This window comes from Empidonax traillii, unplaced genomic scaffold, assembly GCF_003031625.1.
Source record: "Empidonax traillii isolate 1590-97213 ecotype Southwest subspecies unplaced genomic scaffold, ASM303162v1 scaffold297:size655095, whole genome shotgun sequence".
NCBI lineage: Eukaryota > Metazoa > Chordata > Aves > Passeriformes > Tyrannidae > Empidonax > Empidonax traillii.
The window spans coordinates 161924-177170 of record NW_020955490.1 but is presented as its reverse complement, the minus strand read 5'-3'; the positions used below and the strand labels follow the sequence as shown (position 1 = coordinate 177170).

Genomic DNA, 15247 nt, shown 5'->3' with positions numbered 1-15247 from the left:
CTAATGTGTTGATGTTGGCCCATCACTGACTGTCTACCCTCATGCAGGCAGTGGTGTACCCCTCTACCTGGATACTTCTAATAGTAAGAGAATCCATGCAAGAAGACACCAGCTGAAGAACAGCAGCTGGGTGTATAAGCATGTCCTGCATGCTATACATACACAGAGATGTCTTTTTGCCTCTGTGTGAAATGACAGAAGAGTCCTGCTGGCTTGTTCCTTCCTGCCATTACTGCAGCTCCTCTGGTGATACCACATGGATAGACCCAGGAATTCCCCTACATGAAAAATACTTTGTTTAACATGGTAGTAGAACAGAAATCTTTAAAACAGCATGGATTGCCTCATAGAAGGAAAACAACAGCTTTTTGCACCTCTTTTTCATAACTAAAAACTGAAAAGGATTATTTTAGTTTTATTTTGGCCAAGACCACTATTTGTTTGTCAAGGAGGAAATCAGTGTGTAAGCACTGAACCATTAAAACTGGCGGGGAACTGATAGCTCTTGCAATCAAGCACCAAGAAGAGTTACCAGCCCTTAGAGTTACCAGCCCTTTCCTTCATTCTCCTCTGATCTTTCATCTCCACCGTGGGCAGTGTTTGAGGTATCTGGCAAAGACTTTAGCTGGAATGGCCTGAAACTCTGCAAGCAGCACGATCACAGCTTCACTGAAGTGGGGATGTGGCTGACATCCCCACCTCAAACCCTCGCTGGGCCCCCGTGATGCGGGGAAACTCATTGCCAGGGCAGGATAAATCCCCAGGCAACAAGGCTTGTGAAGGGTGTAGAAAACATGTCTTATGAGGAATGGCTGAGGGAGCTGGATTTGTTTACTCTGGAGAAGAGGAGGCTGAGGAGGGACCTCATCGCTCTCTACAAATACCTGGCAGGAGGGTGTAGTGAGGTGGGGGCCGGTCTCTTCTGCCGTGCCTGCAGTGAGAGGACCAGAGGAAATGCCTTTAAGCAGAGGCAAGGGCGATTTAGATTAGATATTAGAAAAAACCCCTTTGTTAGGGCTGTCAGGCACTGGAATGGGTTGCCCAGGGTGGTTGGAGTCACACCTCTGGAGGTGCTCAAGAGGCGTCTGGATCTGGCGCTGTGTGATCTGGTTTAGTGGTTTAGGGGTTCACAGTGGCGGCGTTGGGTGGACGGTTGGACTGGATGATGTTAAAAGGTCTCATCCAACCTCGGTGAATAGATGACTCCGTGATTCCCTGACCCGGCGCGACCCTCCGCTCGCAGCCCTGAGGCGAACTCGAGGCGGGGCGCGAGGCGGCGGGGGCGGAGCCTCAGCCTCGCTGATTGACGGGCACGGGGGCGTGGTAACGGCGGGGGGCGGGGCCTCGGCGGCGCTGACCGACGGGCGGCGGGGCGGGGCCACGGTGGGGCGGAGCCGCGCGGCCGATCCGGAGCGGCGGGGCCGTGGAGGGCGGGGGAGACACCGGGCACGGAGCTGCTGCTGCCGCCGCCGCTCTCCAGCGCCAGGTAACCCGGCGGAGGCCGCGCTTGCCCCGCGCCGCCCGGGGAGGCTGGGGCGGCTGGGGAGGGCGGTGGCCGCTCCGCGCCGCGGCACGGTGTTTGTCGGGCCGCGGCGGAGCCTCCGGGCGAGCCGCTCTGCTCCGGTCCGGCGGCGCGAAGAGGGGCAGCGGCCGGCCCTGCTGGCCCCGCTGCGCGCCGGCGCCGCCACAAAGCATCGGCCTTCCCCCACCGCGTCCCCTCCTCCGTCAGTGCCTCCCAGCGCCGCCCAGCCTTCCCGGCGGCGGCCGGCACCGAGCACCCCCTCCCCTCCGCCGCCGACACAACTTCCTCCCCCGGCCCCGCGCAGGGCAACTTTTCGGGCCAGTTCTTGCGCGGAGCCCCGGGCGGGTGGGCGAGGGGCCGTGCCCGGGCCCGGTGCGGGAAGAGGGGGCGGCGGGGCGGCTCGGTGCGGGGGGGAGGGCGGCTGTGGGCCCGGGCACGGCCCCTCGTCGCGGCGGAGGCGGCGGCGGCGGCGGTGCCTCCCCGTCAGCTGTTTCCTGCTGTTTGTTGTCAGGGCTCCTGCGCTGCCGGGGGGGGGGGGGACGGCCCCGGTTGGCTGCGCGCGCCCCCGTGACGGCCGGGCCCGGGACCGCCCCCGCGCGCGGCTTTGTGTGCGCGCGGCACCCGCACCGGGATCGGCACCGGGATCGGGACCCGCACCGACACCCCCCGCGCACAGCGCCGCGCCGGGCCCCGGCCGGGGCAGGGCAGGGGAGGGTTGCGCGGGGGTTGAACTGCCCTGCCCGGCCGCACGGGGGGTGGCGGCCCCGCCGCCTGACGCGTCGCTCCCCTCCCCGTGCGAAGGTGCTGCCGGTTCGGCCGCTCCCCGGTGTCCCCGCCGGACAGGGGATTCCCGGGGGAAGCTGTCAGGGATCCAGCGGTGGTGGTGGTGGTGTTTTGCTTTATGGAGGTGCTCGCGGCTCGCCCAGCAGCGAGGCGGCTTCGCCTGTCAGCGCTGGGTTGGGTTTTTCCCCGTGGAAGTACAGATTCCCAGGGAGCTGAAATATTCTGCAAGCGCTTTTCCGCCCTGGAAAACCTCTCAGAAAGGTTCTAAGTCCAAGCAAAAAGGAATGCGAAGACTGTTGTCTGTCTGGTTCATTTGTTACTCTGTGCACAGCCCTTAGCTCTACTGTGCAAGAGATACAGACTAGATTAATCCATCGTGTTTACTTAAGAATAAAGGCCATGTTTTGGACTGATACAGTCGTAGAATTTAATAAATTAGTTGCCTTTAGTTTCTTTAAAAAATAAACTTGGTGTCAGGGTTAGATTGAGGGAACAATAAGGCAAGTACACACGTCTCCTGAGAGAAACACAGGGCAGGGCTCTTTCGAAAGTGGTAGATGTCTCAGAGCAGCTCTTGATGTCAGCAAATAATGGCAGTAGGTTAACCATTAACATAACTAATGATTGTGACTGATGGCTGAAAGGGAGGGAACTTGCTCTGTAGTTGTAAACATTCCCTCACGTGACTGTATGTAACTGCTATACATGTAATGCTTTTATGTATAGACTCATTCTGGATAGCTGAGTTAAGTCGTGTTTGTGACAAACAAAACTATCTATTTTTAAGTGCTACTCTCTTTTTCTAATGTTAGTCTGTAGAAATACTCTTCGGGGACTTCTGTCATCTGTTACTTTCACTTCCGTAGTTGTGGAAGTGCTTGACTTAGAGGTGCAGACCTTGTTTTTGTATAGATTTTAGTAATGATGATGAGTGAGATTCAGGTGGGGCTGCCACTTGTGTGCGGACTACAGTAATTGCACCTCAAAGCTCCGTAGGGAAGATGACGAGAACAGGCCAGATTTGTTACTTGTCACAGACTGAGAGTTGTACACATGTGTACACGTATTTATATATGTGCATTTAACATTCCCTCTGCTGGTAGTCGTCACGAGCTTGAAGTGGTGTTGTCGAACTTAGGTCATTGGTTCGTGTTTGTTTACTGTCATTTGACCTATGTTGAAATCTTGAGTTGCCCAGCTCTTGCTGAAATACTAATTCCCCTAAGCAAGATTTAACTTTAAAATGCCTTGTTAAATGTGTAGGTGAAATGCCTGTGCATTGTGGATGTTTGTTAGCTAGGCTCGCTCTAGTTTTGGAGGCCTTACCTACATTTAGAAGTTTTTTTTGTTAATATAAAAAATTTCTTGCTGAGGTGCACTTAGCATACGAGCACCTTTTCTGCCACTTTTACACAGTTTGTTTGAAAGTCTGGATGATAGTTGTCTTTATTTCTTTAGAGGTTGCTTATTGGATTTTTTTTTTAATGACTCATGAAACCAGTGATGTCTTTGGGTGAAATTTTGTATCATTTCAGTGCGAAAACTGGTGAAAACAGGAAATCCAAATTAGTTTGTATTTCTGAAAGTTGCAAAATTGATTCGTAGGCAAAAGTCGTCTCAGCTGCTTAATTAGTATAAGAATAAATTTATTATAAAACAAAGAAATAAAGCTTTCTTAAAACTGTGGAAGAATTGGAAGGGGAAAAGGGAGACAGAAAGGGAAGGGGAAGAGGAAAGGGGAAAAGAAACACGGAGTCAGGAATAGTTGCTGCATTTGGACTCTATGTAGTAGAAAGAAAGTTAATCTGAGTCTGATGCCATTTGTCAACTAATACTTTATTATGTTATCTAGCAAGAGTATTGTGAGGGTGTAAGTTACTCTATGGGAGATGCAGAGATACAGGGTCTGTATGAGAAACAAACACCCATCTGTATGGCTCTGCTCTCTGTAAAATTGAAACAAACTACCCTCTATTAGTGTTTGCATGCACCAATATAATGTTAATGCATTTAAATGCCAACACAGCGTTCACCTTACCCAGGAAGAAAGCCACTTTGCAACACAAAATGACCCTACTGCAACTTGCACAAATACATTTTCATCCTGCAAGGCAGCTTGTTCATTGCTTTGCCAAAACCTCTTCAGTCACTGGACTGTATTACATTCCTTTTACAGTTTGCTACAGTAGCTGGATGGTTCTAATGAGCACAGCATACTGTTCCAGCTCACTTTCTCTCTTCGCATTTGGCTACATGTGGTGGTTTCAATTCTGCATGTAGGCAGAGGCCAGGCCCTGCTAACTTTGACAGCCTCAGAAGTCGGTGGCAGAGTTGAATCTCAGACCTCCTAAGAGACTGACCACGTGTGTGTTTTCAAATGCACCCTCAACTGTGAGCAGCGGAAACCTGGGAAGGTAGGGAGCAAGTTTTATTTTTTACTTACCCAGTGACACTTCAATGTGTGGTCTTGTGTAGCTCTGCTAAGAACTCTTTTTCTCTTTTGTCCATCTCTGAAATAAGAAGAGGAAGCTTAAGCCCAGTTCCTGAGATGTGATGATGAAGTTTAAGCCTGATTCCAGGGTAAGTACACCTTGAGAATGTTTCACTCTGCCTAGGGAAATGCATGACCCTGTTTCGTGGGGTAGAGAGTGCTTATTTGATCACAAAGGAAAAAGTTTTTAGCTGGTGAAATGGTAGAAGAGAGGCTGTCATAATTTTTTGTCCTTTAACTAGCAGCTGTTCTCTGTTGTAGATCTGAGACGCAGTAGATGGTGCTGAAGCAACACTGAGGCTCCTCCTGTGAAATATCCACAGTCCAGTGTGTATATACAAAGTACCTGCTGGGTCTCCCAGGTGTTGATGGTCCTGTGGCTTCAAGAGATGCATTCCAGGACAAGAAAACACTGACTGTTAGTTTTAAAAATGTTAATAAATAATTCTTCATGTTACTTTTTGATTCTTCATTGCTTGTGAAGGTAGGCAGATTAGTCAGTACTAATACCAACCGGGTGGTTTCAGATCTGTGTGCAGACAGCAGCCAAATTGAAGCTGTTGAATGTCAGCTCTTTGACAGCTGTTGCTCAGTGTTGCCGAAATCAACATTGAAAAACAGGTGGAAGTTTGGAAGCTACTGCTCTAGGAATCATGTCATAGCATTAACCACAGTGCCTGTGTTTCCTGTCTGTCCATGCACACACTGGGAGAGGCATGCAGGGAGGAAGTGATTCACAGTGTGATTAACAAGTAGTATAAAGGTTTGTATTGTCAGAATAATGCACTGTCTACAAGACTGGCTAGGAAGGTAATGTGAGCTATCATTGATTGTTCTCCTAAAGGTTCTCTCAATACAGCTTGATAGTGGTGGGCTGGGTGCTGAATATTGACACAGTGTCATCATCTCTCAGTTCATAAAAGTACCCGTATCTTGGAACTGTGGAGATTTGACAAGCGGTAGATATTTTTATCCCATTAATGAAAGTAAGTCTTCCTTTTTTACATTGCAGCCATTAATTTGCTATTACGACTTGTGTTTAATATTATTACTTGTGTTTGGTAATTTGCATGAAGGCAGGGTCACTAGAACTTCATCGCTGATACATACCCAATGAAGAATGCTTAACTGATTTTAAAAATTAAATTATAGGCCAAAAAAAATCTGTTCTTTCTGCTGCATTTGGTTTTGTGAATAACCAAGATTCCACTGCTTCTGAAAATGATGGAATTGTGGCATGATGGAATTGGTGTGATACAGTAGGGTCACTTTCTGGGGCTGTAAATAGCAATAAAGAACTTGACTGGCTCTCTGAATCAGAGGAAGTTATTTTCCCTGTTTTTAAGTGTAGAGAATGGATGAATGGGTAAGTGCACTTAAATGCATTTTCCTCCCCCTATTTGGAGGATCTTAAGCTTTAGAAATGCTTTAATGTTTCACAATTCTTTGGCTTCTCTTCATTTAAGAGAACCCTCCCACTGCCTATAGAGGCTGCCTAGAAGTGGCTTTTTCAGATCATTTATGTATGTGTGAACATAAATAGACGCCTGTACCTTTTACATGGGTAGTGAAACTACAGGAAAAAAAATTACAGTTATCTTGGGTGACTTCATACACACCTCTTCTGTATGTAAGGGACAGGAGCCTGAGAGCAATGGAAAATTGCTTTCCCTTGTTCTGTTGTGCTATTATGTTTTTCTTCTGTGCACAGTGAGTATACCCTCCAGGATTCAGGATCCTTACATAAAGAGGGAAGAGTCTTTATCCACAGCAAGTATCTTCTGATTTTTGTCCGATAAGTAAATGCTGTGTTTTTAGCTGGAGGGGGCAAGGGCACGGAAATGGGAAGGGAGAGTGTGAAATGATTTGAAGTTGAAATTAACTTTTTGATATCATAGGAGAGGAAAAGGCAAAATTTCCATGCTAGCTTATTTAGAAAGTTCATGATCAAGTGTGGCATTTGAAGGCTGCATTACTAGCAGTCATTTTGTAATTTTTCTCCTCCTTTTTACTACCGTGGGCAGTACCATAAAGACTTAAGGTGACTAGTTTTACAGCACTCCAGCTGGATCCCTATGAATTCATTGAAATCCTGTAGCAATCAAAACTAAGGACTGAGGTAGCTGCTGAGCGCTATGTATTTTGACTGAAGTCTACCAGGGGGTAGTTAAGTGTAGAGGTTACTTTTAAAAAGTTAGACATTCTAGTAAGATTACAGAATTCTAGCAGTTTCTTAAGAAAATGGATGCAAAATCTACATTGCTCTGACTGTTATAATGCTGATTGTAGAATGTAATTTCCTAAATTTTAAAATGTATATTGTTTTCAAGAATATACATTTTCTTATGCGCTATATTCTGTATTCTGAGGAGAAGTGTTCTGGTACCAGTTGGTTTGTTAGATTCTGCTGCGACTTCAGTCTGAATTCTTACAGCCTTGTGCTACCATCAAATGAATCTCACTTTTTCTTATTCTTGGGACCCAAGCCTTATTGCAAGTTTATTTCTCATTTAGATACTTGATGAGGTTACTTTTAGCTCTTTGGGGTTACACAGATAACTGGAGATTTCAGGCCTTGTGTTACTAGCATGCTTTCCAGCTTTAAGTCTTCAATTATATTTATGCATTTATTTTAATGTTCAGTATTTTCAGGACTCCAACGCTTCAGTCCATGCATGGTGCCATATCCAGAAGTAATACATTTTTATGTTGCTTCGACTTCTAACTTTCTTGTAAGAATTACGTTTGTGCTCTCTTCTGAAGTATTTAATTTTTAGTGTCTCTGGGTTACTGCTTTTCTGAGTGCAGTAACATGAGGTCTGATTTTAGGTAGGTGATGTTCTTGCATTGTAAGTGTTTAGATATGTTTTTCAAAATGGCAGTTTTCATACTGTGCAAGGTCAGTCTGTGTAATGGATCTGTTCTGGTCGCCACGCTTAGTGTTTGTGTTGCTCTTGGTATGAGAGGGATGGGCTTGGAATTATTTTACATTAGCTTCTAAAAATACTGACAGGCTAAGCTTTGTGTTTACCCTGAAAGAAATATCTCTTTGGATGCTGATTCCACATTTACAGTAACTTATGATCAGTTAATTGTTTTTAATCCACAATACAATCAGCACAAATATGACATTATCCAAAATTAGTAAGGATGGCACATGGAGCTAGGCCAAGTGCCTTATGGGCATATCTGTTACAATTGCCTTTATTGCGTGTGTTTGTGGTTTCTTTTGCCTGGAGACTTTGACTGATGCTTGTTTATTCACACTTATTGTCTGTTTATTTTCCTTCATTCTGTCACCATTCACATTTTAATTTTTTTCTTTTGCCTTTGCTTGCTAGGAAAGATAAAGGAGTGTTAGAAAGGTATAATGCTTAGAGAAATAATGAAAATGCTTCCTGTATTTTGAGTGGAGTCACAGGGAGTCACATCTCTAACACTTAGCTGAGTCTATGAAATATTTTTGTCAGACTCAACACCTGTTTTATTTATCTTTTGAAGAAGAGAAATTGGTATTATATCACCTTTAAAGGAAAGAGTCATTCCATCGCTTTGAATTTTTATGTATCCTTCAGATGGGATACAGAAGATTAATAGTGATTTGAAAAATACGCTTGTAAGGAACCTGTGCTAAAATCACTCTGTTCAATTTAGAAACCCTTTTTGTTGCTGCTCATTGTAAGAAAACAAAGTGGTGAAATAAAGCAATTGGAAAAAAATCATTATGTCAGTGACTTCTGATTTTTACATGTAAAAACTGTGTTAAATTTCGTGTGTTTAGGTGCATGTTTTAGTCTGTTTGCTTTGTGCATGTCAGAGGAAGCTTTAAGAAACTGATCCCCTAAGACTTGAAATGAGTTTAATTTAGGTATTTTAGGTATTTAATTTAGGTATTATTCTTGAAGGCATTTGACTTAGAATATTCAACTTGATGAGCACAAAATTTGATTAATTTCTCTATGAACAGCACAGTATCTGCTGCTCTGAAAAGTAAAGCCCACACAACTTTAATAATGCAGTGTGTCAGATTTACTTTGTGTTTCTGTGCATGACAAAAGCAGAGACAATACGCTTTTCTGATTCCACATCTGAAGCATAAATAGAGTTACATTTAACGTGTTCAACTATAGGTATTTAGTCATAAAACTTCTGCAGTTGAAAGGGAAATAACATCATCATTTAAGGTGTTTGTCATGTTACATCATCCTTCGTGAGTTAAGTTTTCAGCTGATATGTTCTGTGCCTACTCACTGGTTAACTATGAGTAGTTTATGTTAGTTGGTATAAAGTTGGTGAGACACTTTAATTTTCCCAAGCAGTGAAGAGGCTGAATTGTCAAGTACTGCAGATCTGCTGCTATAAACTTCCTAAGCTGTCTCTTTTTTTTTCCCCCCTTTTTTTTCCTTTTTTCTTTTTTTTTTTTTTTTTTTTTTTTTTTTTTTTTTTTTTTTTTTTTTTTTTTTTTTTTTTTTTTTTTTTTTTTGGCTCATTGGAGTTGCTCAGGTATTTTAATGATGAAGCTTTGGAAACATCTTGGATAAATGGCATAGTATTTTGTATTTAGGTTAGACAGCTTTAAATATTTGTATATGATACTGTCTGGTGTAAAGACTGGGTGGATTGTTTATTATGTGAAATAGCATCCAAACCTTTCCTGTGTTGGTATGTGTATGAAACCAGTGTCAAGTCAAATGCAGCAGGCAGGCATTGGGGGTGATGGTGGTGTGTGTCATAAATTATGCAAAGCTTAGGGGAAGTGACAAAATAAATATATCTTTTTTTAAAAGGGGGGGCGGGTGACATGAGAAAATTAGGCTGTAATTGATGACTCAATGTCAGTGCTCAGTTCTTCATTCCCCAGTGCTCACTAAGTTGTTGGGAATATAGTGGAATGGAATTTCAATATTAAAGGACATAAAAGCTTCTGAAAAACTGTAGGGTTGAGTAGAGGGTCTGTAAATGTCTGAACTATATTTTAAAGGTTTCCGTTGATGTTTTTCTCCGTTGATGGTAATTAGTTTGTGTCTAGGTTGCGTTATGGTCACTTTGGGAAAGAACTTGATGAGAGGGGGTGAAGGCCGACTGAGTTTAGTAACTCACCTGTGAAAGAAGGACCCCCCTGCAATCATTACCTGAATGGGTTTGCAGAATTTTCTACCGTATGTAGGGTGTTGGGGGATTATTTTGGTTTATTTGGGTTTTTTTGCTATGCCTTTTTTTACATGTGCGTGATCTTTTCCTTTTGCTTTCAGGTCTTGAGCGTAAACTTACATTAGTTCTAAAAATGGGAAGAATTTTCCTGGATCATATTGGTGGCACTCGCCTGTTCTCCTGTGCAAACTGCGACACAATTCTGACCAACCGTTCCGAACTCATCTCCACTCGTTTCACCGGCGCCACAGGAAGAGCCTTTCTTTTTAACAAGGTTGGTAAGAAGCTGAGGAGGAACTGCTATTTACTTCTGAAAAATGAGTTTGTGGGATAACAATGTCATCAGAGAAGCCAAAAACTTCTTGGCTAAAGTGTTGTGTAATTACTATTTAATTTTTTTAATTTTTATTTTGTTTCATTCAGCTGTCTTTGAAGTCAAGGTAGACATTTACTATTGATGACAAACTATCTGAATTAGTTTATCTTCAATATTGAAAGACTCTAAAGAGAATTGTGTATATAGAGGCATCATGCCAAGATGTATGGAGTTTTAACTTTGGAGACTTTTGTAATGTGAATTTCCAATTCACTCTGAAGGTATCTTGTGTCTATCAGAGAGTTTCAAAGGCATTTGCACTTTTACTTAATTAAAAAAAAAGTCTAAAAACTATTCTGTTTGACTTCTAGAATGCATTTAAACTAACAGTATTCTGACAACTAATGTGAACCACAGTCTTTTTTACAGCAGTAATACTGTGTTTTAGTTTAATATATTTTTAATTGACCAAATGCAACAGATGAAAATATGCAAGTATTTAAAATTCAAAATTTTAAAAACTTTTGAGTAAATATTTATTTATTAACCCTTTCATATAGACTTGTCCATCAGACTCATTGAAAAAAAAAACTGTGATTGCCCTTTGCTTTCTTGCAAAGTTCCTGGTCATATAATAGTTGGTGTGTTTTGGTTTTGTTTTTTTCTTGACAGCCATTTAGACATGGGCAGGGTTGAGAGAGGTGTCAGTAATCTCTTTGCTTAACTGTACTTGACCCTGGGATTTCTGATATGCGGAGTCCTGTCAGTAGCACTTACATGCAAGCGTTAGGCTGCATAGCTAGAAAAGAGCTGTGGATCTGATTTCTTTCTCATCCAGTAAGCACTGGATCCTGGAGTTCAAGTTTTTCTGGTGTTAGATACTGGGGTTTAATCACAGAAGTTTGACTTCTGCATTTCTGCAGTCAGGAGCCTTATATCTGAAGCAGAGAGAACAAGCACAGGCAGGTGGAAAGCTGAGAAAGCAGCACAGTCCCAGCTTTTAGAATCTTGTCTCAAATCAGCAGTTTGGATATAGTTCTGACATCAACTTTTCAACGAATCCTGGTTTTGTGGTGTTGCTGCCTAATCTTTTAAACTGCCAGTATAGCACAAAAAAGAGGTGCCTGTTTCATGCCTACGTTTACAGCCCCTGAGCCTTGCTTTTGCTTAGATAATTATTTCAAAAGCACCCCAAGATTTTTAAAGAAGTACCTCTTAATATCTGGTTCTGAGTTCTGGGAATAAGTGATCGCATCAGCTGCTACAAATGGGTTACATATGCTATAAACTGGATTAATGTAAATTAGTTTACAAGCTGTTCACCAGGAGTTTCTCACCCAAACTTGAACAGTCTTCTGCCCTTTAGTACTGAGAGCATTTCATGTCTCTCAGTTAAACAGTGAGGGTTATGCATCCCGGTGAAGCACATCTTCACAGTGTTATCTTCTCAAGAAAGAGATTTTCAAGAGCTGTTGATTTATGCCACTGCAGTTCTCAATTCACATGCAGTGCCACAGGCTCTCTGCTTTTAAAATGTCGATTGTCATTTACCAAGCTTTGCCTTAGGCAGACTAATCCTCTCTGTTCCCTGTCCCCTGTGTGTTTGTATCAGGTGGTAAATCTGCAATACAGTGAAGTTCAGGATCGGGTCATGCTCACTGGCCGCCACATGGTTCGAGACGTGAGCTGCAAGAACTGCAACAGCAAACTGGGTTGGATCTATGAATTTGCCACTGAAGACAGCCAGCGCTACAAGGAGGGCCGTGTCATCCTGGAAAGAGCACTGGTCCGAGAGAGCGAAGGATTTGAGGAGCATGTTCCATCTGACAATTCCTGAAGAGACCTGAGTCTCTTCTCAGGTTCTCTTCAATTGAAACTCAAGTATAATAAAATCAACAAAAAAATCTGCTTACATACACTGTCACCTTAGCATCAGAGTCGGATTCATGGACTACAGAGTGGGAAAGATTGTGAGAGCATTTCAGATGGAACCTTCCTTTCTTTATTCAGTTTATATTTTACTTTCCCTCCAGCAGCTGTTTGTAGAAAGAATGTTGTGCAGATGCTGTAACTTTTTCTCTCTTTCATTTACATCTGTTAGATTTGAGATTGTATCTATAGATACGGTGGGCTAAAAGGAAAATATTTGGGGGATTTGTCTTTTGTTAGAGAGAAATTCAGTGAGTTGGTTTTTTTTTTTAGTTTGCACAAACTGATGTCAGCATCAAATTATTTTAAAACTTCAGATGTTTTTTTAAAAAGTATATTCCAGTTTTTGGCTTAAGTTTTTAGTTGGGTTTTTTTTTGGTTTTTTTTACCCAGTCTTTTCAACTGGTTTGCTAGCTGAAGTAAAGAGATCCGAATTTGTGCTGAGTGCTAAAGGTTCAGTGTTGGTACGGCTTGGGCTGGCCCATGTGCCATATTCTTGTTGAGGTTGATTGGTAGCACAGAGCCCATTATTTCTTGTCATTCTTGACCCAAAGATATCACCATTCCTCGTTTATTTGTGAAGTCCCATTCACCATGTAAAACTGGTGTTGATTGGAAACTATTCTTGAAATAGGGCAAAACTGCTTGGCTTTTTTTAACTTTAACTGATGTAACTTATGAGCATAGTAATAATATAAAATAATGGCTGTCTGTTTAGTCTTGCGTTGCTTACAAATCCAGCTGTGTTTGTAATGATAGGGATCCATGGAGAAACTACTGTTTCAGTAGTGATTTTTTTTTCTGTTTTCTCTACTAATCTTATTAAGTAGACAGGGAATTGCAAATCTTAATTCTTCTTCAAGTAGCTTTCTTTAAACCCAGAACTTCCTATGTTAAACACAGCTGCTGTGTAAAAGGAGAAGGTTGCCAGCATGTTTGTTCATGCCTAGAGTTATGCAATCCGCATCTCTTGAAAAGATTAACTTAAACAGCTTGTTTTCAAATGCTACTTCTGGTGTTGAAACCTTTATCTTTCAACTTTGTTGAACCTTTTTGTTGTGATGTTACATTTTTATCTTTCTGGGCAGCAGTACATGTCAGCCTGGTTGTAACTAGTGACTTGGATTCCTGCTTTGTTCTTGTAGAGGTCAGCTCTGTTTAAAATAGTGATCTTGCTTGCCTTTTTAGCAAAGATGCTCATCATTAACTTAACTCAAGGGTGCCCAAACACTTCCTTTGTGTCTTAAGCCATAAGTTAAGATCTCAAGGGCTGAAATTTATTTGAATGTTAGATATGTATGATTTCTTATCCAAGATACAAGTTAGTTATGTTTCTTTTTCTTATTGGATAAATTGTGGTCAACATGAAATAAGTTACCCACAGACATAGAAAAAGGGTGGGGGGGGAACCCCACCCAATGAAACAGGTCTGGGCTCTGACATTTCAGAATAACTTTTCTTCCCTAGCCACTGCTCCATATGTGAAACTAAAAGGGGGAGGATGACTATGTGGAGTATTTTTCTTACTTTTTGGTTGCCAAGTGGCAATTTGGACACCCCTGACTTGAATCTACTGCCTCTTTCATGTAAAAGTAGCTTTATTATAGAATTGTCACATAGAAAGAAAACAGAGTAGATCACATACCAGAGCTGTGCTTGAATCAAGCTGCTTAAACAATAGTGTACTTGTGCCTCAAATGAATCAGTTTTTGCACTGAGTACAGTAGTACCCCATTATCTTGTACTCCTGTCCTTCACAGACCCTAAAAGCGCCATTAGCATGGTTCTCTGCAGTACTTTTCTTGTACTTCTGACATTACAGTAAAATAAAGTATGTTTTGTCCTGAACTGATCTTTGCTGTTCTTTTAGAGTTATTTTCATAGAGTCTGTCTACCGAATGACATAACCCATCTTTCATTCCCTGCACATTTCCACAGCACAGTGACAGGCTGTTGATGAGCATCTCCCTCTGCATAGGTGGTTAAAGAGCGTTCTGTTGACTTTGGAAGGTGCCAAGTAGAGCTTCATGCCACTTGGGCACTCCTGTTAAAGAGAAAATTAAAACAGGAAACGTCTCATTTAATGGAATTCTGGGTGCTAATCCACTTTCTTCAAGAAACTTGAAATTTTGGCTTCTGAAATGACTTGGTGATTGATGAATTGGGAATTTTATATCTGGAGTTCTGTGATCTTTTTCCTTTATGATCAAACGGTAGACAGAAGCCTGCTAGCAGCTGGTCAACTTCTAAGGCTGTAGCTGAAGAACTAAGGTGAGAGGATCATTCTATTGATGTAATGAGGGCTGGGGAGCTTGTTTTAACTTACATTAAGATATCTTAATTTTGATAAAATGTTAGCGTGAGTTGTTAAAAGTTACTTTTCACATAGTCTTTGATTTGAAAAACACTTTTGAGGTGAAAGCCCGTGTGCAAGTCCGCGACACTTTTGAAACAGTCAGACTTTGAATTGCTGTTGTAGTTTAAATGCTGTTCCCTCCTGTATCACTTTGATGTCTCTGGGAGAGTTTAGCCTCATATATTTTGAGTGCTCCTCCTTAAGACGCTGTGTGCATGAATACAGATAACTTATCTGTGGGGAACAAGGCAATTGGTTACAGTACATCTGGCAACAGAGCTATTTATTGGCATTAACTGCAACTTTGCAGTGGTGCAGTAGCTTGGGGTTCTCAAACAAGGGCTGGCACAGCAAAATGTGCCACTGCAGCGATCTTGTGCCTGGCATGGGATGGTGTGCCTGTGCTGCCCAAGGTGGAGAAGGTAGCAAGGAAACTACAGTGCACGACAGACACCAGTGGTTCATGGAGACCTCAGAATTTGTGCTCTTAGGCTGCACCTTGGGTTAGCAGTGGTGCTATAACTTCTGCCCAAGTCTTTAGCTGGATTAGAGTTTACATCACCCACACTATGATCTCATCCTGTAGGTGTACCCAAAACTGAAATAGTTCATTAAAGCTCACTGCCATTTCAGCAAAACACAGCTTTGGGAAGAGGAATGGTGTTTGTGGAGTGAAAAAGCATTTTACTTATGCTTTCC

At 42.5% G+C, this 15247-nt stretch overlaps 1 protein-coding gene across 6 annotated transcripts; it reads left to right on the top strand.

The window, feature by feature from the left end:
- The first annotated feature begins 1372 nt into the window (after window positions 1-1372).
- On the top strand, window positions 1373-14044 carry YPEL5 (yippee like 5). 6 transcript variants are annotated; one of them, XM_027890784.1, is made up of 6 exons: window positions 1394-1486; window positions 4482-4719; window positions 4829-4885; window positions 5058-5280; window positions 10049-10221; window positions 11876-14044. In XM_027890784.1, exons 5-6 carry the CDS (start codon window positions 10081-10083, stop codon window positions 12098-12100), a joined length of 366 nt encoding a protein of 121 aa, XP_027746585.1. In that variant the 5' UTR covers window positions 1394-1486; window positions 4482-4719; window positions 4829-4885; window positions 5058-5280; window positions 10049-10080; the 3' UTR covers window positions 12101-14044. The 6 variants fall into 6 exon arrangements, with proteins under 6 accessions (XP_027746584.1, XP_027746585.1, XP_027746583.1 ...); XM_027890782.1 differs by having other exon boundaries at window positions 4826-4885; window positions 5058-5214; XM_027890781.1 differs by having other exon boundaries at window positions 4826-4885.
- The last annotated feature ends 1203 nt before the right edge of the window (window positions 14045-15247 follow it).

Bases quoted from the DNA above. Each gene is read 5' to 3' on its own strand.
- YPEL5 (XM_027890783.1), top strand. From the start codon at position 10,081: ATGGGAAGAATTTTCCTGGATCATATTGGTGGCACTCGCCTGTTCTCC. The intron at 10,222-11,875 runs GTTGGTAAGAAG...TGTTTGTATCAG, and splicing joins GAGCCTTTCTTTTTAACAAG to GTGGTAAATCTGCAATACAG.